The following is a 26,213-nucleotide window of genomic DNA, read 5'->3' on the forward strand; positions in this document are numbered from 1 at the left end:
TAGTGTTAATATTTTCTAATGTTTTTTCACTGAACATGATTTGTTCCAGTTTTCAAGAATGGGTTAGTTATCTCTTATACCAGTATGATTTGTTAGATGGTAACGAGATTGCCAGATGTTGCAGAGGTCACGCTTATTCCAAAGACGGGTTGTAATGTGCATAAAATTATGCACATTATGCAGTAATCTCTGGATAATAGTCATATACTGAAAATCATGCACTTGAGTAATCTGAATAGTTTATAAGCATAATGAAGGAACATCAAAGCTGCAAAATGATTCACGGCGTTCAGAGCAAGGAAATGTTGGTGGGAACATCAGCTCAAACTGTGTTGTTCACGGCTGCTTTTAATTTTTTCCTGTTTTATCACCGCATGGAATATTACTTGCTAAACAATGCATCCAAAGAGACCTGAAGACGTGTAAATGTGCTGGCCCTTATATCACTTGGTTAATTATTGAGGCCAGGCACTTTTGTTGACCCCTCCTATAAATTGTAGTCAACTGCATCCTGCCTACTTGCTCTTTTACTTCGATCCACATGAATATGTAACGGCCAAATAACGCTCACAAATGATCTACATGGGTCATTACAAATGGGAATGGTTCCCCAGGCAAGGCAGTAGAGATAAGGAGGAAGGGCAAGAGGGAGTTAGAGACTGTCTTTATGAGCAGCGAGTAGACAGAGTGGCAGACATGAAGGAACATTGTGCTTAATGTTTCACCTGGGACACAGTTGCCTTGGGGAACCACAGGTCTAAATTACATTTCTGCAGCCGCTATCTGTCACTGGGCTAATAATGGTGTTTGAATTTGGAAACAACACTGACGGAGGGATAATAAGCAGAGGTGAAAGAGATCAGAGGAGCAGAGTTAAAGAAGTGATTTGGGGGAAAGATATCTGTTTAAAAATAAATGGCAGCTCCTTCACCTCACCCACCCAGTCTATCACATTCTCCCTTTCACAGCCTGGTTTGCCCCTTTTCACGCCGTAAAAGTGACTTGGAAAATATTAAATCTGCAAGTGTGAAATGGTCAGATGCAGATAACTTCACCCGTGAAACAAGCTGCGCAGAGATCAGGTTTAAAAGCTCTGTTTAAGTCTCACAAAATAATATCCCAGTCCTGCTTTGAGTAGTAACAGAAATTTTAACCTCGTTCTTAGATGTGTTCAGGCACCGATGTGTGGAGCCAACTTAATTTCAGATAACGACATTCCCTTATTGACTACAGTATGAGCTGTAGTCTTGAACCTTTATCGCCAGGCTGCAAGATCCAGTAGCCTCGAGACAGATCAATATTCACCTGAGCCTCGGCACACAGCTGCTAAACAGGGAAAATATGGCATCATCTCTACAGTGAACACGTCTCTTCTATACCTTCAAATAGGCTCATTTACAGCATTTCTGACTGGTTTATTTACCAAATTTAATTTCCCTATTCTTAAGCAATAATACAACTTAAGTTCTAAAAAAAAGTCAGTACAGAATTCAATGATTTAAACTCTTTCTGACCTATATTCAACTGAATACAGATAAAGATAAAATATTTAGTGTTCAAACTCATTAACTTTTGATTTTTGTAAATATAGACTCATTCTGAATTTGATACCTGCAACATTTTCCAAAAAATGAGGACAGGAGCATGTTAACCTCTGTGATACATCATGTTTTCTTTTAACTACATTTAGTAAGTGTTTGAGAACTGAGGACACTAATTCTTGATGATTTTAAAGTGAAATTCTTTCTCATTCTTGCTTGATATATGACGTCAAGTGCTCACCAGTCCAGGATCTCTGTTGTCCTATTTAGCACTTCATAATGCACCACACATTTTAAGTGGGAGAAGTCTGGACTGCAGGCAGGTCAGTCTAGTACCTGAACTCTTTTACTATGACGCCACACTGTTAGAACACATGTACAAAGTGTCCCCGCTGAAATAAGCAGGGATGTCTCTGCAAAAGACGTTATCTGGATGGCAGCATATGATGCTTTATGGGGCCTTCACAGATGTGACACTTACCCATGATGCCATGGGCACTAACTTAACAGATCCTGTTTTTTTGAAGAACAATAAAAAGTATCATTTTGAACATTAAATATCTTGTCTTTGTACTGTATTCGGGTGAATACAACTCAAAAAGCATTGCATTCTGTTTGTATTTACATTTTAGACAATGGCCCAACATTTCTGGAATTGGGGTAGAAATTAAATTTTACATCGATTATAAATAATTTTTACAGTCCTATGACTGCCCAATTACAGTGCCACAGTTGATCCTGACGAGCAGACAAAAACATAGAGATAGACTGCATGTCATCCCAGAAAATTTTTGGAATTTTGAAAAAAGAAAAACCTGCTCATGTCTCCCCGACAGCTGAAGTTCATTTGCTACATTTGCTGTCTACAATGACAGGACGCAGATCAGGTTTCTTGTTGTGGACCCTTATTGTTTTTGTTCTCATTATTTTGCTCCTTCTTCTTCTTTCCCTTTTTTTCCTAGCTAAAAGTGTTTCTGCAGCAAAAAGAAACTGACATAAAGAAAGGAAAATAAACAACCAAAACATATTACAGATAACAGGTTAACCATGTTTTTTCAGGGGTGAATTCTGTGTCTTTGGGGTGGGGGAAATTCGTTATTGCTACTTAGTACACTCGCTGGCTCCCAACTGCCTCGTTTCCTGGCGATTTTCATCACCGTCGAACACCGGGAGAGCTGGTGAGATGAAACATGGGGAGGAGGGCTAATGATGTAAAGTACATTAGAAAGAGGCAGATGGTGTTCCCAAGCAACAGACAAAGCCCCCTCTGCTGACACATTAGAGTCGGTTATTAGTCCGCCATGACAAACTGGTTTGTGTTCCACGTCTTTTACACAACTTAAATGAGTTCCATCCCTCTCTAAGTGGTAGAGTCCCGCCAACACCGGACATCAGAGTGACTGGGGATGACCAAACGACAGAAGACTGAATGCAATGAGCTGTGTGCAAAACTGTGTTTAAATCTACATATTCATACCTTGAAAAATACTACCTGACTGACACTGCTCACCTTTGTTGAGGCTACTCAACACCTGATTCAAAAACCTGGTTGACTTCAAAACAAGTCAAATCATGTTTAAAGCAAAAAATCTTTTATTACCTTGCAGTATGCAGAAGTTGTTTGAAATTAGAGAATTTTTATGTTCAAAAAGCAACCAGTGTGGACCAAAAGTAAAATCCACTGCATTACAATCAGAGTTTTCTCTATGGAATAACTGTGATAACAAAATGAAAACATGTCCAACATTGAATAAAGTTAAAAGAATGTTAAATGAATTCATATGGCATGGATGATCAGAGCGAGGAACTCGCAAAGTAAGAACAGAGGACAGGATGTGTGGCTGATTTTGATTCTTGCGGCTTTGTTGATTTTATTCTGCTTATCTGCTCTTGCTGTGTTATGAAAGTGTACATTCGATTGAGTTGTGTTTGTTGAAAATTGGGGCAAAAACTGGGAATATTCAAGTATTTCATTCAATTCATATTGATGAACTCTAAAAAGGGAGTGGGACTTGATAAGCATCCACTTCTTCCTACTCCTTTTTGGACATGAATTATTCATTTTTGCTGAATGGTTGCTGTTAAAGTTTGTTTTATATGAGTATATTCTATTGTATTTTCTTTTGACATGTTAAAAGTAAATAGTGATTAAAAATCTACTCTAAAAAAACTACAGTTTTCTTTATGTGTTGACTCATTTCATTGCTAATGTATAAGGCTGTCATTGTGTTGTACCGAATTGTACTGAAAGGTGTTAATATGTTGTCAACCTCATTTACATAAAACAAAGAAGCAGAAATGTGAGATTGCAAATTGACCCTGCTGTCACAGAAACAACTTTTAAAAATGATTAGCTTGGTAATATAATTACAGACTGTTGAATTGGGCAGTAGTGTATAATAGGGGTGTCACGGTATGAAATTTTAACCTCACGGTTATTGTGATCAAAATTATCACGGTTTTCGGTATTATCGCGGCATTTTTTAAAAAGTGTGTTGAATACATGACTGTTCAGCAAACAACAGCAATACCTCCATTGTCAAGTTTGTTGATGACACAGTGGTGTTAGGCCTGATCAGCAACAACAATTAACAGGCCTATCTGAAAACAGGCCCCCTTCCTCCACACGAGCCCTATCATGCACCCTTCCCTTCTCCTTACACATATTCCATGTATATATCCCCCCCGCCACACACACCTTATTTATTCACACATACATCCCTGCACACTATAAGCTGAGCGATCAACTGCATTTCACTACATGTCTTGCATTAGTATTACAAGCATGTGACAAATAAATCCTTGAATATGTTCAGAAGGAATTGATAGTCCTACAATAACATGCAAAATATTTAAATTGTAATTAAGTAAAAACACTAGTGTTTTTTGCACCTTTTCTGCACACCTTTTTCGGTCGTGTCTAGAAGGTAACTCTTTATTTGCACAACTCTCGCGAGATTTGTGTTCGTTATTTCACCTAAAATAATCAAACTCACGCGATCTTTCGCGGGTCTAGGGTTCCCTTCTAAACACAACCCTCTCTGTCTCTCTGTCAAACTACAGACAGCAGACTGTCTGTAAACAGCACGATGTTTCACTCTGCAGTGTTTTACATAAAGACTTTATTTGTGTGGACACCCAGGTTTGGTTTGTCACCAATTTTGTCATTTTTATTTTTTTAATCAGTCCGAGAGGACGACGGTATCAGTGATTGATTAGTGATCAGTCTGCCCTCCTCTCCTCCCTCACCTGTTCACTCTGCTGTGAGAAGGTCTGAAAATTTCTCACAGAGAAACACAGACTCTCCTGTTTTACATATAGGCTTCCTTATACAGTTGTTTAATTTTATAAGTGCATCTGGTTGGTGTCGATGTCATTAACCATCACGTTAGTTTCTGTTGTAATAAACTCCGTCATTAACAACAGTCTCCTCCACACGCAGCTTGTCTGCAGTTGGTGTGTGTTTCTTGATCAGATAAACTGCATTGTTGTGCCTTCAACTAGCGCTCAGTAACGCCATGTCTTCATTTCACTACCTCATCTGAAGTTTGTTAGGGGATGTAGGCTACAAAGTGCGTCTGCGCAGCAACTTCAGCAGACTCAGATGAGACGCTGGAAAGGCTATTGGTGCCTACACTGCAGCACGGTAATCCACCGAGATAGTATATATTTTTAAAATTAAAACGGTAATTGTTATAGTCAACATTTTTACCGGGGTTTACACCGGTAACCGCGACACCCCTAGTGTATAATGATTTTCATTTGCTCTGGTCATTGAGGCACTCTGTGTTTATGTTTCTGACAGATGCTTCATTCATTCTTCAAATGCACAATCCAAATGGTATTTTTCAGATGCTACCACCGCTGATATTTCTAGACCCATCTGCTATAAAAGGTTTAATCCATCTGCACCTGAAAAACACTGTGCTATGTCTAAACCATTCTTAAAGGTACAGTGAATGATTCTGGAGAAAGACCGCTGATTGCTGAGTCTCATTCCCAGGTTGTCAAATTACCAACACTTTGATTTCGTGGCTCGAAGATGATTGATTATTGAAACTCATTCCCAGGTCATTAATTACTGACATTTTGGGAATGAGACTCAATCAACTATTCTACTGACCTGTGATTGGCCAAAGTCTGCTGTCATGAGCTAGATTTCTCTCTGATCACTTGAATTACATTTAAACCTAAAGGTTATAATGGAACTTCAGCTTTACCTTTACAGGTAGAATCAGCAGGATTTGTCTGAGCTGTTCATAAACGCACCGAAAAGATAGCTGATTGTTGAGTCTCATTTCCAAAACATCAAACAGGATGTTTTGGGTTGGCACAGCAAAATCATCAGAAAATAAGGGCAGAGTTCCTGCAAATAAAGCCACTACCACACACTTCTACTGGGTCATAAGTGATGATAGAAAGGGATGATGTTTTTATCATTTTATACAAGTTTTTTTTTTTTTTTTTTTTTTTTTTTTTTAAGAAAATGTTGCATATTATGCCTTTAGAACTCCATGCATTATCAATTTCAAGCTGAGTTGGTGGCCATGATGGTGGTTGTCACCAGGCAGCCTTACTAAATTAAACTTGAGATGAGATGAGTGAACATCTTTTCATATGACTCACCAGGCTCCAAGTCAAGCTGGCAGAGGTATTGGGAGGTGCTGAGGGTGACCACCACCACACGGTGCCTGAGGATGTCCTCCCTTGTGGGCATCTGGAAAGTGACCTGTGTGCCGGAGATGAGACAGTACTGCTGGACCACTGGATGAACCGTCTTCACCCAGCGGTTCCTGAAGTATACCCTGCAGAGAGAGAGAGAGAGACAAAAAGAGAGACATGAGGAGAGAGAGAAACAACGTCTTATGTGTGTCTCTTTTCACATTTTTATTTGGCTGTATAAATCTACCTTTTGAATGAAAAACAGGGAGCGTTGGTTTTGATTCAAATCCATTGTTAAATTTATTAAAGCAATGAAATTATTGTGTGGCCTGTTTGATGTGCCCAGCTTTCATGAACCCACTTTCTCTACTTTTAGTTCATTTACCCATTTCTAACATTTCCCAGAATGAGGGAAGGGAAGCTGCTGAGCATTGTGGTCCATCAATGACTCACATGCACATCACTATGGCGAATACAAGTATGATCCATTGTGAGTACAGATGTAACAGGTCTGACCTCATTCACTTTACAATCAAAAGGAAAAACACTTAAGTCTGCCAGCAAGCTCAATTTAACTGCTTCACGGCTGGATACAAACAATTTTTAAGAATTGTAGGCCTTTCCATTTCACTTCACACAACGCAAATCATAAAGTACTGAATGTTTTGCAGGGAGGACAAAACACCCAAAGGGGCTCTAGGAGTAGCATAAAAAAAATACAGTGAATAATTGTACATGTGGGTTCTTCTTTCCACTCCACCATGCCCTACCATACACTTATTTTTGTCATTTTCAGGCAGGTGGACAGGGATCTTTAGGTCAACGGTACATGCTACATGAAAGTGGTATACAACATCTGAAATCTGGGACCCTAAATTTTAATTTAAGATGCAGTCCATTCTTTCTAAAGGCATCTATTCACATATCATGACTGAATAAGAGTTTAAAATTATGATTAATATGATGGCCATTCCCATGCTCTTTTATGTCTTATGCAGCGAGGTCAAGTTTAAAAAAAATGGTCCAACTACAATAAAACAGCTACTATGGGGAGTATCATCATCACACATGAATACAGTTGGTTGCACTGAATCCACAAGAGTCTGGGCTTTCCAATCAGATCCAATTTATGATGTTTCAGTAGCAGCATGCAGAAATATTGAAATACAAATTTCACAGATTCAAATTCACAAATTTTGCACCTCCAGCTATTTGAAAATTGCAGAAAGCCAAATTGCAATTTCAATAAAATTTCAAGTAATTGTGCAGCCCTCATACCCATTGAATCCACTTTCATTCAGATACCTTGACGTTGCGATGTCAAGGGGCTCCACTGAAAACTGGCACAATAGTTTTTCAAATTTCCTTCCAAATTTCAGCAGCAACGAGCAGCATTGTGGCAGGCAGTAATCCAGATCAACACCAACGGCTCATGACGGGATGAATCATTTTTGACTAGCAGGCAATAATGTTGTATATTATTATAAAATATATTTTATAAGAACTCATGTAATGATAATTTCATTTTGTCTTATACAGTTTCACATGAAAGTATCTTCACTCTAGTTTTAAAGTTGAGCCTCCTACAGCTTCTGACAGAAAATAATGGCTGTTGGGGACATGGACCTTACCACAAAGTTGAGGAGGTGTTAAGGAGTGAAGAGAAAAAAATATGCATGGCTACTCAAGCCATTCTGTGTACAGCAGCAGTCTACAGCCAGCCAGGGAAGAAAGCCCTACAGATTGCCTCCTTGGGATGTTGTTCGGCCCCTTTACACACTAGGGCCCTAAATATTCATACAGGGTCTTTAATTCTTCCTCCTTTAATTTAAGTTCACTTGTGGCATGGGAGCTAAGACAGAAGGTTGCTACAGTGATTATAGAATTCACACTGGAATCCATCGAAATCAGAATGTCCACTCATGCGAAACAAGTCATTTGATTTGCCCATATGGTCCCTTGGTTTGTGTGTGTGTGTGTGTGTGTGTGTGTGTGTGTGTGTGTGGACACAAACACACAGCTGTCAGGTTAGGCCCTGGCTGGTCAAGGCAGACATTGCCTTCCTGTCCTTTGTGACCTCTGGGCTTGCTCAAATATGATTAGAAATCACTGATGCACGGCAAGGAAGCCACGTCTATCTGTGAGTGTGTGTGTGTGTGTGTGTGTGTGTGTGTGTGTGTGTGTTTGTTGCCTCCAGGTTCTAAAAAACAGGAGAGTTCTCGAAGTCACATCTCCAAAGTGAGCAAATGTCTGCCCGTCACTCCTGTGGGGCAAAAAACAGCCGAGCCACTCAACAATCTCTGTATAATATGGATGTATTATTCTGACTGCAGGCTTTTCAATAATGGTAATCCAGTTGATCTATAGGTGTGTGTGAGTGCCGTACAGATGCTCTCCAGCTAGGAGGGTCTCAGCTGACAGACCGGCTGCAGCCACTGAATACAGAAGATTTAATTTAACTGCACTGGAGTTCATGTTTAATAACAGCAATTTGAGAAGCAGAAAGTATTTTTCTCAAAGTATGAGGCAAATTATTGATATGAAATATGTTCTACTTGGTCATATCAGCTCACTGTGTAAAAAAATTCAAAAACTAGCAATACAAACCAGAGACCTGAAAAGAAGGGGCTTTAAGTGACTCAGCAGACAAACTGTGTCTGCTTTAAGACATGAATGTGTTTCACAACAATACAACAGTGTGCTTTGGGGGGCTGTAGACCTAAGTTACAAAACAAGTGATGTGTATTCTACATTACATTATAATTTCGATGTGGCAACTATTCATTTCTTGTCAAATGGAGGTAGATCTCAAAGTGATAGCTCATCCAAAATTCAATAGTACATACTTTTCCTGTTATCTGCAGTACTGTATATCCATTTAGACAGTTTCAGTGTGAGTTTTAGAGACACCAGCCATAAAGGTGTCTGCCTTCCCTCCAGTTGATTTTGGTGTGAATTGTCCCTTTAATGCTTGACAACTGATACTAATGCACTACTACTACTACTACAATTTCACTGCTGTACACACAAAAAGCACACAAACAATAGCACATAACACACGATTCTGCCCTTAGCAATGACGTCTTCTTTCAAGTGTGCTTCCATACCTGAGAGGTCTGGCATGTGGATTGCCTGCTTCAACATAAGGATGAAGGTAGTCCTTAATGTAAAGGTCAGCCGCACTGTTGGAGTGGGTGCAGATCAGGACCCTGTGGAGACAAAAGGCAAACAATGGTACACAGTTGGTGCAATGTTCAGTGGTAGAGATCTCAAAAACAAGGCACATAAAGCCATATCTATCTGCTTGATTAGAAGTCAATAGGGACAGGTGTGAATCTTTTTGTTGTCATTATTTGGGGTGAACCGACCCTTTAACCTGCCTTTAAGGGCCGATTTGTTTTTACAACATGAACCTGTACTTCAGGTTTGTGATTTTCTTTTTAAAGGACCAAGCAAAGCATGTGAAGGATAAGGTCCATCATTACATTGGTTTTATTGTGCTAATAATCTCTGAATGGACTGGCATACATACATTCTATAAGTCATAAAATAAAAGCAAACACAAATGATATTTATGTTAATTCAACATCATGTACAACCTCAATTCCATAAAACTTGGGAGACTGTCTTTCTGTCATATATTTATATTCAAATTTAAATATTTATGAATATACACTCATCCTGAATTTGATGCCTGCAACACATTTTAAAAAAGCTGTGACAGGGGCCTGTTTATCATTGATACATCACCTTTTCCTTTAACAAAACTCAATACAATACAATGTCAGTCGCTCAACAGTTGCTCAAGTCTTTTACTACGAAGCCATTCACACTGTTGGAACACGTGCAGACCGTGTCTTGGCATTGCCTTGTTGAAATAAGCAGGGACGTCTCTGAAAAAGTCTGGATGGCAGCATATGTTGCTCCAAAACCTCTATGTGCTTTTCAACGTTAATGGAGACTTCATAGATATGACAGCTACCCATGATGCCATGGACACTAAGACACCCCCATACCAGAGCAGATGCTGGCGTTTGAACTTTGCACTGGTGGTTTGCCCATTTAGTAATGCCTTTTATACAATCATGTCAGTTTTTAATGCGGCGCTGATTGAGAGATCAAAGTTCGCAGGCATTCAATGATGACTTTAAGCTTTGTTCCTTATGTACAGAGATGTCTCTGAATTTTCAAAATCTTTTAATGATATTATAGACGGCGAAATCCCAACATTTCTCGCTTTTTTGTGTTGAGTAAATTTTGGCTGTTGCAGTTTTTCACAAAGTGCTGAATCTCACGCCCTCCTTGCTTGAACCAGCCTTTTGAAGATGTCTCTTTAATGCCTAATCATGATACTGTCACCTTTTACCAATTACCCTCTTTACCTGCGGCATTTTCAAAACAGGTTGTTGTTTTTTTTAACATTCCACAATGTTCCCAGTCTTTTGTTGCTCCTGCCCCAACTTTTTGGAATGTGTTCCAGGCATTAAATTCAAAAAGAGGTTAAATTTACTAAAAAATTAAGTTGAACTTTGAATATTTTGTATTCAATTGATTATATGTTGAAAATAATTTGCAAATCATTGCATTCTGTTTTTATTTCATGTATTACAATGCGTTCCAACTGTTGGGGAATTGAGGTTGTAGATTTACAGCACATAAACAATTACAAAGCTAGAGGGACAGCACACCCAGCTTTGTACACTTAATATTGAGAGCTGTGTCTTTTACAATTACCCATTCAAATGTTGTACTGTGCATGTACAATATTACATATTGGAAACACCTGACCTATAGGGCTCCATAAGACATCTTCATCATTCTAACAGTGTGACGAGCAGGCAGCACTAGTCCAGAGGGGTCATTTCCCCTTGTCTTGGCTTTTAAAATATCTATAATTCATTCTAAAGATAGAATATTAAAGGCATTCAGAGTGAAATGAGGAATGAATATTACATTGCTACACATTTTTCAAAGGCTGTTTTTTCTTTCACATTACATATATATAGCCCCCCTCTCCCTTATTAAAACAAAACGAAATGTTAGCTTCTGTTCAGGGGACACTGTCCGAGGTATTGCATTCATTTTTCATGAAGACTAGAGAACCATTTATGTGCTTGTGCTACATCGCTTTGCTTCTAACACAAGAAATTGCAGAATTTCCTGTGGGTATCTGCACACAGTGAGGGAGCTCTCTAATGATGAAAAATGCCAATGGAAGAAATTCCTGTGATGTTTTATTGTTACACAACGCTGTGATGCCCACTGAAGTGACATAACTTGATTGATCAGATTATGGTTTGCATGAACATCCAGTCCGGCCCTGGGAATGTGTTGATAATCAAACTAACTACGGGCGTCGACCACAAATGAAACAAATTCATCCAAACGACCAGAACTCAATACCCTCGAGTGATGGCACATGCACACTCCTAAGTATACAAACCCACACAGGACAAACAAACACACACTCACACAAAACAGCTTGACGCTTTGCAGCTCAGCGTTTTCTTAAACTTTTAATGTCAAACCCAAGGCTGCCACTACCCTGGAGCGAAAACTGAGGCCACTGCACAGCCCAGCATCCCCTGCCACCTTGATCACGCCCTTTGACTGACCTCCCCCGCCATCTGATGCTTTTACGAGTGATGCCAACTTTACACAAACCTGCTCACATCTACATTCTCCTTTCCCTCCCCAAAAACACTCAATCAATTACTCTCAACAACATCGAGGCCATCATTTCACAAGGACTGTCAGTAATGTTTAAAAGCTGCAAGGCTGTGATGCATTTTAATCGTATAGCATTATACTGTTTCTTCTTTCTGTGACCACCCCACTGAACATTACAAACACTTCATTTTGAGTTTAACCACCTTACTTTTTATTTAGCCATTTCATTTTTGGGATGCAACTGACTAATGTTTTCACTGCTGATTAATCTGTTGATTATTTTCTCAATTTATCAATTATTTGTTTGGTCCAGAACATGCCACAAAATGGTGAAATTTTTTGAAACAAGGCACAAAGGTTAAAGATTTAAAGGACTTAAAAAAACAAACAATTAAAAAAGGACTGGTCAGCTGCCACTATAGCAGTTTTATTAACATTTTTCTCACCATCTGCACTCATTATCTCACTCTATGAGATAATGAACAACACAGTTGTGAATATTTGCTGCTGCAGTTCTGTAGCTGAAGGGGATCCTAATGAAGTAAACTAAACCTGTTAAATGGCTGTTTGTGTGTCATTCATAGCACGCTCTATTATCAAGGCTGTTTGTGAGCCAGGGCGTATTCATTATGTGGTTTCATGGCAGTTTGCATTTAATGCATTTAAGTGAAACCATTGAACATTTTATTAAACAATTTTCTTATTGCTATTGATGAAGTGTATATTGTCATACGCCTCATATCACTATTGTTTTATTGCATTTTTGGCTTAAAACACCTCCCATAATAATGCACTTCAATTTAACAGCATCACAAAAACACAGCCTCCAAAATGCCCAATCAATCAACACCCCTCTAAATAGCGCTATGTACCTAATAAACTTGGAATCAAGTGCAGAATAGGGTTGCAAATTGTAAGCATTTTCCTTAATCATCTTTGGTAACATTAAAGATCATTCACTACTTAAGAAAATACATATGCTCATACCAAATAATACCATTTTGTATATTCTCTGACAGAATGACATAGCCTATGAAACACATAAAGACATAAAAGCCAACATAGTAAATACATGAATGTACACTTGCATGTCAAACAACATGTAGACCTCATGTCTCACATTTGAGATCTTTATTTCATAAAAGATCAATTAAATTTTACTTCATTGATCAAATTCTTTATGACCAATTACATAATCATCAATTAACTGTTATCATCCCTGGTGTAGATTGAGCTCATGAGTGATGTTCTTACTTTCATACAGTACAAAATGACCACAATTTATGCAGGATCTGACATATTTGTTGATCAATACCAAAGACTGAACATTTACTTCACAGGCAGCGAGTTTCTCGGCACTTAAACTGACACCCACTACCATGTCAAGACACTCAAAATATTTACACCTAACACTTTCAAGAGCTGGAAGCAAAGAGGACAAAGTTCCCAGCTCTCAGTGCATTTCGTTTCGGAAGAATAACAAGCTCATTCTCTGTCACAAAAGGAAATCACAAAGAGGTGTTGTTATGACTGTGCTTTGCTTTAAATAGGAAAAATGGGGTTGTAAAGGCAAGGAGGTGCAAATTTCCAACTGGCTGCCAACAGAAGTGAAAAAATCAAAAAATCAAACAGATGTTGAAACAAAAAACAAGAAAATCCATAAACAGACCTGCTGTGGTCCTGGCGGAGGATGTGCTTGACAGCCTGTGCCAGGGTGAAGGTCTTGCCGGTGCCGTAGGGGCCGATGATGAGGATTGGGGGCAGAGAGATGGAGATGGGCGTGGTGATGGCCAAGATGGCCTCTTTCTGCTTGGCATTCAGACGGGGATCCAGCTGCTCGTCCCATTGCCTGAGGGCGGGGGTAGGACAGGGAAATAGTTAGAGGATTCATAAGATCAACTTTTAATTGACTTTACAGAATTTGTTTTGGGTTTTTTTGTCACGAAGAAGCTGTTTTAATTCAGATAATATATTGTCTTATAAACAAGTAATAGCTTTGAACATGAGAGAGACAAAGAAACATGCTGGTAATCTAATTAACTTCAGTGGGACCAGGGAGAAGGTGTGGTGGGTGGGGTGGATGGGGATTAGATGGAATAAGAGGAAAAGATGTGTAAAAGATGTGGGGAAGAAGGATGTGAGCAGACTGTCCAAATCAACCATATGAGTTCGAACAATACACAGGTGCAGGAGAGATGGATGCACATATGTGTTTTCATACGCATGAAACACTCATGAAAGCCTAAGAGTTAGCACACATGTAGCGTTTATGTGTGTCTGTTTGTCTCTTAGCATCACTGTCCTCATTATGGAAACTGCATCCTCTAAAGCTTTGAATCCACCAACACCGACTGATTGAGCTCAAACTGAGACATAGTCGGGGGGCTGAGAGATATCCCAGTGTTCAAGAGAATGTGTGTGTTTATAACAGAGGTGGATGGATGAGATCAAGGAGGTGCTGTTAGGAGTGAAGAAAAACCTTAAAACTTCTCTGCCAACTGTACTTTCTCTTCAAACGCAATTGAGGAGGAGATAAACAAACCGTCTCTGTACTGAAGATTAATAAACTGCACTCTGACATCTAAACTAAGAGAAAAGACTTGATGACGGCAGAGTCATCGGTCAAAACTATGAGCAGATTGTTCTAGTGGAGAATCTAACACTAGATGCTTGTCATTTATGAATGTGTCATTTACAGATGAAATCTTTTGTTTGGGTTTCTCCCTCAACATGACTAATAAATTCTCAATTAGAGCCCAGCCAACCAATATTATATCACAGCAATATCGATCTATATCAGGATCGGCATGTATGTTATATTTGCTGATATTAGCCAATATAAAAGCTTTTTTAATAGAACATTATCCAGTTTTCTTTTTTAAGCTTTATAAGCATTTGCCACAAGTACTTAATTACCACATTTGAGGGATCGTCGCAAAAATATGTTCATTTATATACTGTATATTCTGTATAAGGATGGGTAGGACTTCATTAATATTGATATCAATGCACTGAACCTGCTTATCAATACTACTCACCATAATTTGGTGCAAAAATAAAGACATGATTCAACACTTATTTATCACTACTTTTTTTGCAGAAGCAACATAAATTGTTTCCTGAGTTATTGCTGCATTTTATCTGCATTTTCATCAAATTTAGTTAAGCAACTGCAGCTTTTTGCCCTGTCAACTCCTTATGTAAAATTATAAATACTAACAGCAGGTTCTCAATACCCATTCCTACTGTATATTATCAACCATTATCAGTTTTTGCAACAGCCCCAAAAGTCCAGCATCAGTCGGGCTCTATTCTAAATAACTGACTGGAGTGAGAGTCACAGCAGCTCACCTATTACAATAAAGCAGCCACATCTGGCTTATTAAGGATATGAATTAAGAAAAAGTGAAAACCATGAGTCTATTTACATATTTTGCCACCATACAGTGAATTAACAAATTTGGTTACTGTGACGCTGTAATAGACATGCCATATCTAAAAAGCGAATTAGTCAAAACAAGGAACTATATTGTAAAATGTTAATATATATGCCCTTCTTGCCAACACTTTTAATGCAAAGGTACAAGACTTTAAATCTGAGTACAATAGGCTTTTTAAAGGGTTTAAATGATCTACCTGGGGACACTGAGTAATTTGAATTAATCATGGAGGTCATCTGTGATCTTAATCCTGTGTCAATCTGTCATGTCCATAATTTGTAAAGTAAAAATTCGACCACAAATTACCAACCGTATTTGACGAAACATAGAAGTCATCAGAGGTTATCAGACAGCTGAACAAGTATGAAATTTGATCACAGCTCATAATATGCAGAAGCATCCAATAGCTGTGCTGTGAGATTGGCTACACTGACATTGAAAATGGGCAATAATGACGGTTAGGAGCAACAAAAGTTTGCCATTTTCAAGTACAGCCACAAACCATCTGTTCCTCGATCTAAATGAGCTGCAGATGTGTATTTATGCCTGTACCACATGCAGAAAGTGGGCAAAACAACTCTTAACTATATTATTAATGTAGCTGCTAAAGAACAGACGCTCCGCTTCTGAAGTGTAGATATTGCCTTGACATCATATTTGGGGGAGAACCAGTCAGTAAATCTGATTAAAATACAGACTTCGCCAATCACATACAAATGTGCCACATAAAACATAGAAGTGGGAGGGTAATTTCTAAATTAGATGAAGTCCTCTGGTCTTGTATTATGAAAATTTGAGGCCTTCTTTCAAATCAAGAACTGTTACTGTCAACAAGACCAGTCACTCTGTGGGTACCAATTTCACAACAGTGATGTTGCCCCAAACTAAAATGATTACTGAGACAGCAAAGATATTAAGATGTTAATGTTTTATTCCGCTAAACCAAGATGCAGTGCTTTTATTCACTGTAAATACATGTTTGTTCTATCTGATTTCACAGAGAATCTGACCTGGTGGCAGCCATTTAGAATAAATCTTCTTGTGGCAGGTCTCATTAACTCATGCAGATCATACAGAGACATCAGTGATAAATGAACACTGTTTAAAAACCTCCTTGCAGTAGCTTTAAACAGCCATCATAAAGTGACTGTGTTCCTAAACTTCAGCAACATTCACTCTGTGGCCCAGATTTAATGAAACACAGTCACTTATCCAAATTCCAATTAAAACAAAAGTCTCTGTCAATCATATTGTGGTGAACAGATAAAGCAGCAGCCTTGAAAATCACAGGGGATTATATTTGGCTCTAGTCAATAAAGATTACCGCCTCGCTTCCCTCACCTGTCCAACTTCAGAGAGGGATATCTAAAGCTGCAAGAAGCTGCCAGCGTTTCAGGATGGCAGCCAAGTCAGCAGGGCAAGGGATAGTCGGTCAGGTCTCGAATGGATGTGGTGTCCCCTCTGTCAGGGTATTTGTCAAGCTGATATGACGTGTAGGTATTAAAGGCGCTGCTTTCTAATAACTGTGTTAAGAATTAGCAGTATTTAGTATGCATAAATGTGTGTACATGCTGTGTGCAAACACCTTCTTTCACTTGTAAAATAACACAAATGGAAGTTGTAGTCTTCACTAAACATCAGATATCTGCCAATCAACACTCATTTGCACTTCATCTGCACATGAAAGATGCTTCCGTCGCCCACACTGCAACATGAAACAAGTCTGCCGTGTGCGCGAAGTGACATTTATTTTTTCTTGACTTCATTTGTTTATTTGTATTTGACTTTCTCCATCATTTAAACAAGTGATGTATCCCAGTGAAACAGTGAAAGCCATAGAATATAGGGTAAAGCACTGATGGCTGCCTTCAACATCAGCCTTCAGCAGTGATTATGTCCACGGTGGAGTACACACCTGTTCGGGCTCCATGGGATGGTGGGGACAAGGCCAACATCAGGGAAGAGGATGGTGTTGTCTTTGATGCGATCCAGGGCGTAGTGCATCTCACAGAGCGGCAGTCTGTTCAGCTGGAACTGGAGCTCCACCTGACACAGAGACAAAGACAGAGTTCACTAAACAGGCTGTCCAACAAACAGTTTATTTATCCACTCGTTGAAATCCTTCTGCAGCCCAAAGACACTATGTCATAAGTAAAAAAAAACTTGATGCAATCCAACACAAAAGCATTGAAAGTAATTTTTGTCTTGTTAGGGTTTAATATTTCTGAATCAACTGGGAATTTTCATTTTTTAAATTCGTTATTATTATATTTCCCTCAGGTGCAATATCAGTATTTCAATATATCAATCCATATCCAACTGTTCAGTTATATTGTTTTATTTTCCTCTTACTTATTTATTACATCTAACTGTTTACTTATGTACTATATCTGCTTTTTATTGATGCTTCTGCTTTTGCACCATCCCCTTTTGCTGCTTTAAACATTGCAATTTTCTCCATTGTCAGATTAATAAAGCATTTTCTTATTCAAGATAATACACGGAATGCAATACCTTGCATCACATGCTGTGTGAGCATTTTATCTATAAAGACATTTAAAATATTAATAGTCGAAGTGCTCATCTTTTCCGTTTTTCAGTACAACCAATTGAGACCACAATATTGCTGAATGAATCCAGATTTTGACACATTTTTAACTCTCTTTGAGACGTCTCTAGACGTTGACTGAAGCCACCCTGAAGCAGATTTAATTAAATAAAGATGATTTAGAAAGACATATATATTGAGATTATTCTGACAGCTTTAAAATGTAGTTAATGTGTATTTAATACTATATTTTATACTGTGCAATGTGTATTTACTGTTCTGCATTGGTAACTTGTTCACTTTAAAAATGTAGGTACTGTGTATTTCATATTGCATTTTGCACTGTGCAGTTTTTATTATGTAAGGCACTTGCATAGGTATCTTGGTCACTTTATAAAAGTAGTGATTGTGTATTTCATATTGTATTTTGTGCAGTAAGTACTTACTGTTTTATTATGTAAAGCATCTGCATTGCATTCCATATTGCACTTTATATTTTATTTACTGCATCCGCTTGTTAAGTGTTTATCTTGCAGGGCAGCTGGATTTGCGAGATCACAAGATCATGTGAGAATCCATCTTGCCAGACTCCAAATTATCCGTCTATGTAAGCACCAGAGGTGGTGCGAGCCAATCAGTGGCAGCTATGGGCGTGGTTTTAAGTCTGTCGACAGCAAGAAGTATCCATGGAAACAACTCGTCTCAAACAGTGGCGGCTTTTGAAGAGGTAAGTGTAGATTCTGTGCCAGCGTCATTTATATCAGAAGTGGAGAGTATTTCTTCATTGAAAGAAGAGCAAAGAACGGCCCTGAAGCCTTTTATCAACAGAAAAGATGTTTTCGCTCTTCCTCTGGTTGGCTTCGGTTGGGTGAGGTGATCTGATTGGTTGACATTAGCCCATTTTAGACGTGACAGATGGTTTATCCAACCACCTGCCAAGTGTTGTTTGAAAGCGCCCGCCCTTTTCCAAACAGTTTCTATGGATGGCCTCCCAGATGGTAACAAACCGTCTGGACTGACAGGTTAGTTAAGTGTAGGACTACAGATGGAAATTAGTGTCTTGCTAAATCTGGTGCAACTATGTTTTCATTTCATGTCAAGGATCAATGTCATTGCATGCTGTCCTTTTGGAAATTAAATAAACTAATTAACGATATTAGAGGGAAGAAAAATCAATACATAATTATTGTCATTATCATTTAAAAGCATATTAAAATGATTATGGTGTGATTTTTGCAGGGATCTGCTCCAAACAAAGATGGTCAGGGGACAGGCCCAGCTTTTGTATTTGTGCTTTTAGTGTGTATAACAGTGAAAATATCTATTAGTTAATACTGTAATGGCATTAAAGGGACAGTTCACCCCAAAATCAAAACATATTTTCTCTCTGGCCTGTAGTATTATTTATCCATCTAGATTTTTTGGTGTGACTTGCAGACTTTTGAAAATACTGGCCGTAGAGACGTCTGCCTTCCCTCCAGTATAATGGGACTACATGGTGCTCAGTTTGTGGCGCTCAAAGCACCAAAAATATAAACCAGTGCCTCTGTCTCCAAAAATCATGACCCGGTTACAGACACCTCTTTAGGTGATATCTCCAAAACTCTGCAACTCACATCAGAAAAATCTAAAAGAAAAAACAGCACTACAGAGCCAGAGGAAAGATTTTCACACGCACTTTGCCTTTAAGAGATATTACACCTGCCATTTGAAAATTGCAGTTGGCATATTGCAATGTCAATAAAATTTTCCATTAATAGTTCAGCCCCAACATAAATGTGTCCATCTGTCAATTTCAACAGAAATCAAAGTCCATCAACAAAATTGAGAAATGAAGAACAAACTAAAGCCCCAAAATAACATTTGGTAAGAAGTAGGTGCTTTCATTTTTGGGCCACTAAAATCCACACAGTGAATCATGGTGGTGTAAACATCATGGAGATATGGAGATTAGTTCCAGTGACAGGGACTGGAAAACTGAGCAGGGGACACAATGTGGTGCCATGTTTAGTTAGTGCTGGCCTTGCAGCAGCTCAACAGGTTGAACAATTTGATGTCTTGGGGAGCCTTGAGCCATTTATATTTCTGTTAAATCCCTTGGCTTTAACCAGTTATATATATAAACATGAAGATTTTGTTTCCTCTGCTGGAGGCCGTCATCATCATACAGACAGAAACAGGCTCCTAACAGGTATGCTGTAAAATATACACCGCCTTTAGGATAGGAGTGTGAAAATCAGAGGGAGAGAGAAAATGAAACAAGAGATGAGAAGAACTGTGAACACAATGAAGAGGAAAGTGGGGAAGAAAGACAGAGAAAGTGAAATAAATAACAAAGACAAGAGCAGGAAAGCCTGAGATATGCCACAGTGAAGAGAGGATGAAACTTCAAGGCTGTGTGGAATATTGTAAGAACCCACGGAGGAGATAGGGAAATGAAATTGTAGCACGTACGCAGGCAGGAGCAGTGTATGCAGAAGAATAAGAAGATTACGCTCCCACAGTGATAGGATGAGGGTTGTTTTGATAACTGTTAACACAGAGCCTCGCTTCATCTGCCGACGTTCAGGCTGGAGGGGAAAATTATCAAGCTGGGGCTGACGAAGGTAGAGTCATTCAATAAAGGGCTATTTCTCAGAACCAGAGAACCTGAGACAAAACGGTGCTAAGACAGACAGACTTGCACACAAAGGTTTTCCTAGAAAGGCTGTGTTCTTTAACCTTTTGTTAAAATGCTGATCAGCAAGTGAAACTTAAACCTTCAAAGTTTTTTTCCAGACCAATACATCAGAGTGGAAAAAAATGTGAGCTGTACGCTGACTAACATCTCTTTAGGTGTACAAATATTGTAGTGTTAAGAGATCGTCTACCAGCCTTAACTTATATCTGATGCTGAAGCATGATCTCATGCTTAAACTATAAGCACTAAAAGGAGTAAAAATGCTGGACCAGAGATGGACTCAGGCTGTCTGAAGGGCTGGGGCAAAAGGAAAAAAAAACAAAAAAGCCACCTGCTGTGTGCACTGGGGCACCAGTAAACTAAAGGTTGTGATGTACTTTATCATGTTTTGTCCCCTAGAAGTGCACTAGAGCGCACTTTATCATTTTTTCTCCTATGGGAGAGGACTAGAGGGCATTTCACCACATTTTCTCCACTGAAAGAACACCATAGATGATACAATCTCCACTGGAGGGGCACCCGAGGGCAATCTATTATATTTTGTCCACTAGAAGGGCACCTTAGGGAAGACTTTATCATGTGGTCATAATCACAAATATTTCCAACCAATGTAAATGTAAATAAAACTTTAATATTACCTCGCTGATGGACATGATTTCTGCTTGACTTGCGTTTGATAGATGGTGGTGGTTTAAAAGTGAACATAACAATTCCCATGATCCCATGCACATCACATCATCATCAAACAATGCTGTGTTAATAGGGTAGACACTCTTAGCGGCAGAATTAACATGTTGAGCATTTAAGCAAAGAAGTGTCTCCTTAGCCTTTGACACAACCCATACCTGTATCTCTCTGTCAGGCATAAGCCCCAGCTCCTCACAGCAGTCCTTGCAGATCCTTAGGAAGATGTAATCCTTGGTCTTCTCCTCGATCACGGCCTCATAAACTCTCTCCTTGACCCCAGGGGGCGGCTGGCTGCTTAACCCCTCACGGCCCAAAGGCAGCAGCAGGACTGAATTCACCTTGGTCATCACTAGCCTCCCTGCTAATGTGTCCTGAGGTAAGAAAAAAAAAAGATCAGGAGAGTAAACTAACTACTAGATACAGAAGTTATGAGTGGAAAAAGCAGAAACCAATGTCTCAAATTTAATGAAACTGGAAATGCAACCAATCCAGTTACCTCAGAAAGTGTTTCAGTGAGTTTGAAGCGTGCAAAGAGCTGTCCATTCTGGGCATACTTGGCTCCAACAGAAATGCCTGTCAGCATAAAACTGTTGACTAGCTGGAGGTTCACTTTGATGTTAAACCTGCGGGCAGACAAACACAGACATTTGATTATGTGTTGCAACCCTCTATCTTCAGCTTATAAAGCAATGCAAAAACTTCACGATAATGTTTTGTGATACTTATAAAATAGAACCAACATCACACAGGGTTTCTGTAAGTTTCAACAAGTCAAATTTAAGACTTTTTAAGATCACTGTAAGTGCGATGTAAGATGTATTTCATATGACTAATGTTTAGTGTCCAGAGCAGAGTGGGTCAAGCTGAGGCCATGTTGGTTTTAGTCCACACACCACATCGCAAAACAGTACCTGGGTGTGATCCGATAAATTCTGACGAGACAAATATTCCCCAAAACACAATGCAACTTTATAAAAGTAACTAAATCAAATCAAGTTGTAAGGCCTGTCAAAATAAGACATTTTAAAGACATTTTAGGGCCTAAAATTTAAATTATTGGACTGTAGACTTTTTAATATCCCATGAGCACCCTGATCACAATATGTTCTGTCGTCACTGAGGCACATATGTATCCTTCCTTTAGGGATGACACCTTAATCCTGGAGGTGTTCCAGCAGCACAGCCTTGTGCCACATATTCAAACTCAGGTCACTGTAAACTCACATTTCACACAATATTACACATTTGCTCTAAGAGAAAGTCTCCATTTAATAACTTAACTGTCAGCGCATCAAGGAAATGCTTTGAAATGGATAAAGGAGACGATATAATTGGCTAAGAGTGATACCAGCCCCCGACACACCTACTGAAACTGTGTAACAGATTTTCTGATGATGAAATTTATAGCATCCTTTCACCAGAAGACAGTCTTGGCTTATTTTTCCTATGGCTGTCTGTATCACTTATTACTGCGCAAGACTTCCTGGATTTTGTATATTTTTAACAGGTTTTTCTTGTTTGAGTTTTCTGAGCTTAGACCACATAATGACCTGCATACCATTCACTCATATCTGCAACATATTAAACATCATCTATGCAATGTGTGTGAATACAGATTGGTGACAGCAAGAGGGATGCTGGGCATCACTTGATGGCATGTTTGCACAGTTGCCGCTGTGAACACAAAACCTGCACAAGCATTTTTAACAAAAGGTTTGGACTGGAATACATGGGTAAGATGGGATCCAAAGAAAATCTTATACACTGTCACTCTGTAAAAACTTTACAAAGTCCTTAAAATCTAAGGTCCCCTTAATAAAAACACTGTCAGCCAAATTATTTCATATATGGGAGTCCTTCAGAGAAAAGCAACCACTGAAAATTGAAGCACTTTCGGGAAAATATTCACTTCAGTCCCAGATTGTCTAAGATTGTCTCTCTGGTCTGTGCCTGATCTGAAATGATGAAACAGGAAGCAATGCTGGTGGTGAACTCTGATGGGTGACTGACACACGCAGATAAGTTAACACATTCTGTATTTATTATTCGCAAACCAGTGACGTTACTCAACCAAAGGGATGCTTGTGGTTTCCTGTCATGGTTTTGCATCAGCCCACTGGCTGTACTCACAGAAAGAGGGAAACGTTTAGACCAACAAAGACAGCGAGGCCCTCTTGGTTCTCCATGACTCACTCCATGTTCACTTTAGACCATCAGGTGATGCCTCATGACCTCCTGATAGGAGGTGGCCAAATGGGGAAATGTCACTCTCATCAAGCAAGAAATAAATCTAGTGTGAGATTACTCAGAGAGATACTCAAGTAGCCAAGTAGTTTAAAAAGCAATCTGCTGCAATTGCATGTGCAAAAATTAGTACAGCAGCTGAAATAGCAAGTTGGAGCTACTGACTATATATTAAATAGGTTGAAATCCTATTAATATACGATCTATAGTTGAAGCCAGTTGTTTCCCCCATCCCCTCCTCCACAGACCTGTGAAAGCACTGCAGGCTGCAGGAGTGCAGGATGCCTGCAACATCATGAATTGACAATAACAAGCAATGATAAGTGTTTCACTGTAAGAGGATCAGCTGTTTATAACAGTCAATTGTCTGTCAATGTTAAGTTTATCCTGGCAACAAAAGTTCATTGCTCTGAAAATACACACTCTAGAGTTTGAGGTGACTAGCTGCCTGTCTCACTGTCTGCCAAGCTCAGTTCTAAACATCTACTCCTTCTACAAGATTATTAATAATTTCTTACAACTCATTCAGCAAACATTCAGCATTAATTTGAACACTGATCAACGTAAATCGGGCAAATAAAAATACAAGTTACAGGCCGGAATACTAATTTCAAAGGAGGACACCGTGGCTGCCGCACTGATGCCAGAGAAGCGAGTATTTCAACTTATATTTGCTTGATCTCTAATGATATATCATGGTCATTTTCTAATATATTACAGTAAATGTATTACAGAATTCTCCTTTAAATTATAACACTTAAATGACTGAAGTTTTAACATCTGTCATGGGATCTGCAAATGGCAGGGAAATCTCCTGCTGAAACTCAATCAGCCATGAAAAGCATTAGAACCTGGCAGAGCGTGGACGGTTTAACAGGCAGAGAGATTATTCATATGCACAATGGAAACGCAGCAGATTGAAAGAACATTTTATACTGCAGGTAATAACAGAAAGGAATCCACGATTCAATCCCTTACCAAGTCAAATCACACAGTGAGTCACAAGACAAGATCAAAACTGAGAGCAAAGCTGAGACGTTTAAAGAGGTGGAGGAGGGTCCACAGTATTACTATCGCTGAATGTGGGATTAAGCATTTCCTGTGATTTCACCAGTTATCAGCGTCACACCTAGTTTAACCAGTGGAGTGGCAGGTGGGGATTTTTTCTTCTTTCTTCTTTTCTTTCCCTCACAATTTTCGTCACCCACACCCAAGAAATTACCTTAGACACATGTTATTAAATGGCACTGGAACTGTGAGCCAAGCTGTGTGTGAGATACACAGCCCCCCCCCCCCCCTCTCTCTCTCTCTCTCACTCACACACACAGCAGATTCAAACTGAAAGTCGAGTCTGACACCTTGTGGTGGGCTGACATCTCATAGCACCAAGGTTTCATATTAAAAAAAACAGAATTTCATTTTATGGGGTTGAGAAAACAATAACTGTGTGATGCAAAGTACAAAATAAAGGATTTTTAGACATTTTGCACATTAAAAGGACAGTTCACCTCAAAATTAAAAAGAACATTTTTTCCTCTGGCCTGCAGTGCTATAAATCCAGCTATACTGTTTTGGTGTGAGTTGCAGAGTTTTGGAGATATCTGCCATAGTCCTGTGGTTCTGAAAGTGCCATAAAAAACTCAATAACACTATCTCTTTCCAAAAAATCATGACCTTGTTACTCAAGATAATCCACAGACCTTGTTGTGTGCAGTTTCATGTAGGAACTACTTTCTCTCTGCAGTAGAACCTACCAGAACTACTTTAGAAACTACAAGCACCACTTTCTTTTTAATAGACAGAAAGTAGCTGCGAGATGAAACTGCTCACAACAAGGTCTGTGGATTATTTTGAGAGTCATTAAGTCCAATTACGTTTTTAAAAAAAGGCAGACATCTCAACGGCAGATATCTCCAAAATTCTGTAACTCACATAAATCTAGATGGACAAATAGCACTACAGGCCAGGCGGAAAATACGTATTTTTGATTTAGGTTGAACTGTCCCTTTAAAATGTGGGTAAAGAACTTGAATGACTAAGGTCACGTCTCTAAAAAAAAGAAAATAATTAATAAATAAAAAAAAAACATAATTTTTACATATTGATTTAAAAAATTCTAAAATTTTCTATTTTTTCTATATTCTAAAATGATAGAATAATATTTTGAAAATTCATTTACATTATCCCGTGTCACATTCTGACTATTGTCGTCATGTGATTCTAAATTAATCAATTAAAATACGTGGCTTGAAAAATAAATAACATCCTCATAAAGCCAAAAACAACTGTGATCAGCAGTTTTAACTTATTTTAATTTTTGGTTAACGTGACCAAAAATTATATATACAATATTATATTATATATTAAAAAAAAAACTGTATCAAAAACATCAGCAACTGTTTTATAGTTGTCGAGTCAAGTAAGGTCAGACAAACCAAACAAAAGGTTGTTTAACTTTAGGGCCAAGTAGGGCTGCACGATATTGGAAAAAACTGACATTGCGATTTTTTTTAACCCTGCGATATATATTGCGATATGAAAAAATACAGGAATTTTCACCAGATGATTGAATAGCACTTTATGTTACTGCTGCTTTCTTGTGGACAATTAACCTGCACTGATCTTGTGACTCGCTCCATATGCAGGGGCGTGGTCCGCTTTGGTAAACTGATTAAGAACGATTGTGATTGGTTGATCGCTGCACGCAGTGTGTGTCAGGTACCCTTAAATTAGATGATTTT

At 38.8% G+C, this 26,213-nt stretch overlaps 1 protein-coding gene across 1 annotated transcript in view; it reads right to left on the reverse strand.

Moving 5' to 3' along the window:
• Positions 1-26,213, reverse strand: part of helz (helicase with zinc finger) — a 97,168-nt gene that overhangs the window by 38,266 nt on the left and 32,689 nt on the right. Inside the window, exons 13-18 of the mRNA XM_084710953.1 lie at positions 21,725-21,851; positions 21,387-21,599; positions 17,229-17,359; positions 13,543-13,722; positions 9,311-9,412; positions 6,168-6,346 (exon numbers count right to left, since the gene is read on the reverse strand). Of these exons, the coding sequence (XP_084567079.1) occupies positions 6,168-6,346; positions 9,311-9,412; positions 13,543-13,722; positions 17,229-17,359; positions 21,387-21,599; positions 21,725-21,851 (932 nt within the window). The remainder of the gene's footprint in view (positions 1-6,167; positions 6,347-9,310; positions 9,413-13,542; positions 13,723-17,228; positions 17,360-21,386; positions 21,600-21,724; positions 21,852-26,213) is intronic.

The sequence above is a fragment of the Lutjanus erythropterus genome, chromosome 3, assembly GCF_056507025.1.
Source record: "Lutjanus erythropterus isolate fLutEry1 chromosome 3, fLutEry1.hap2, whole genome shotgun sequence".
NCBI lineage: Eukaryota > Metazoa > Chordata > Actinopteri > Lutjaniformes > Lutjanidae > Lutjanus > Lutjanus erythropterus.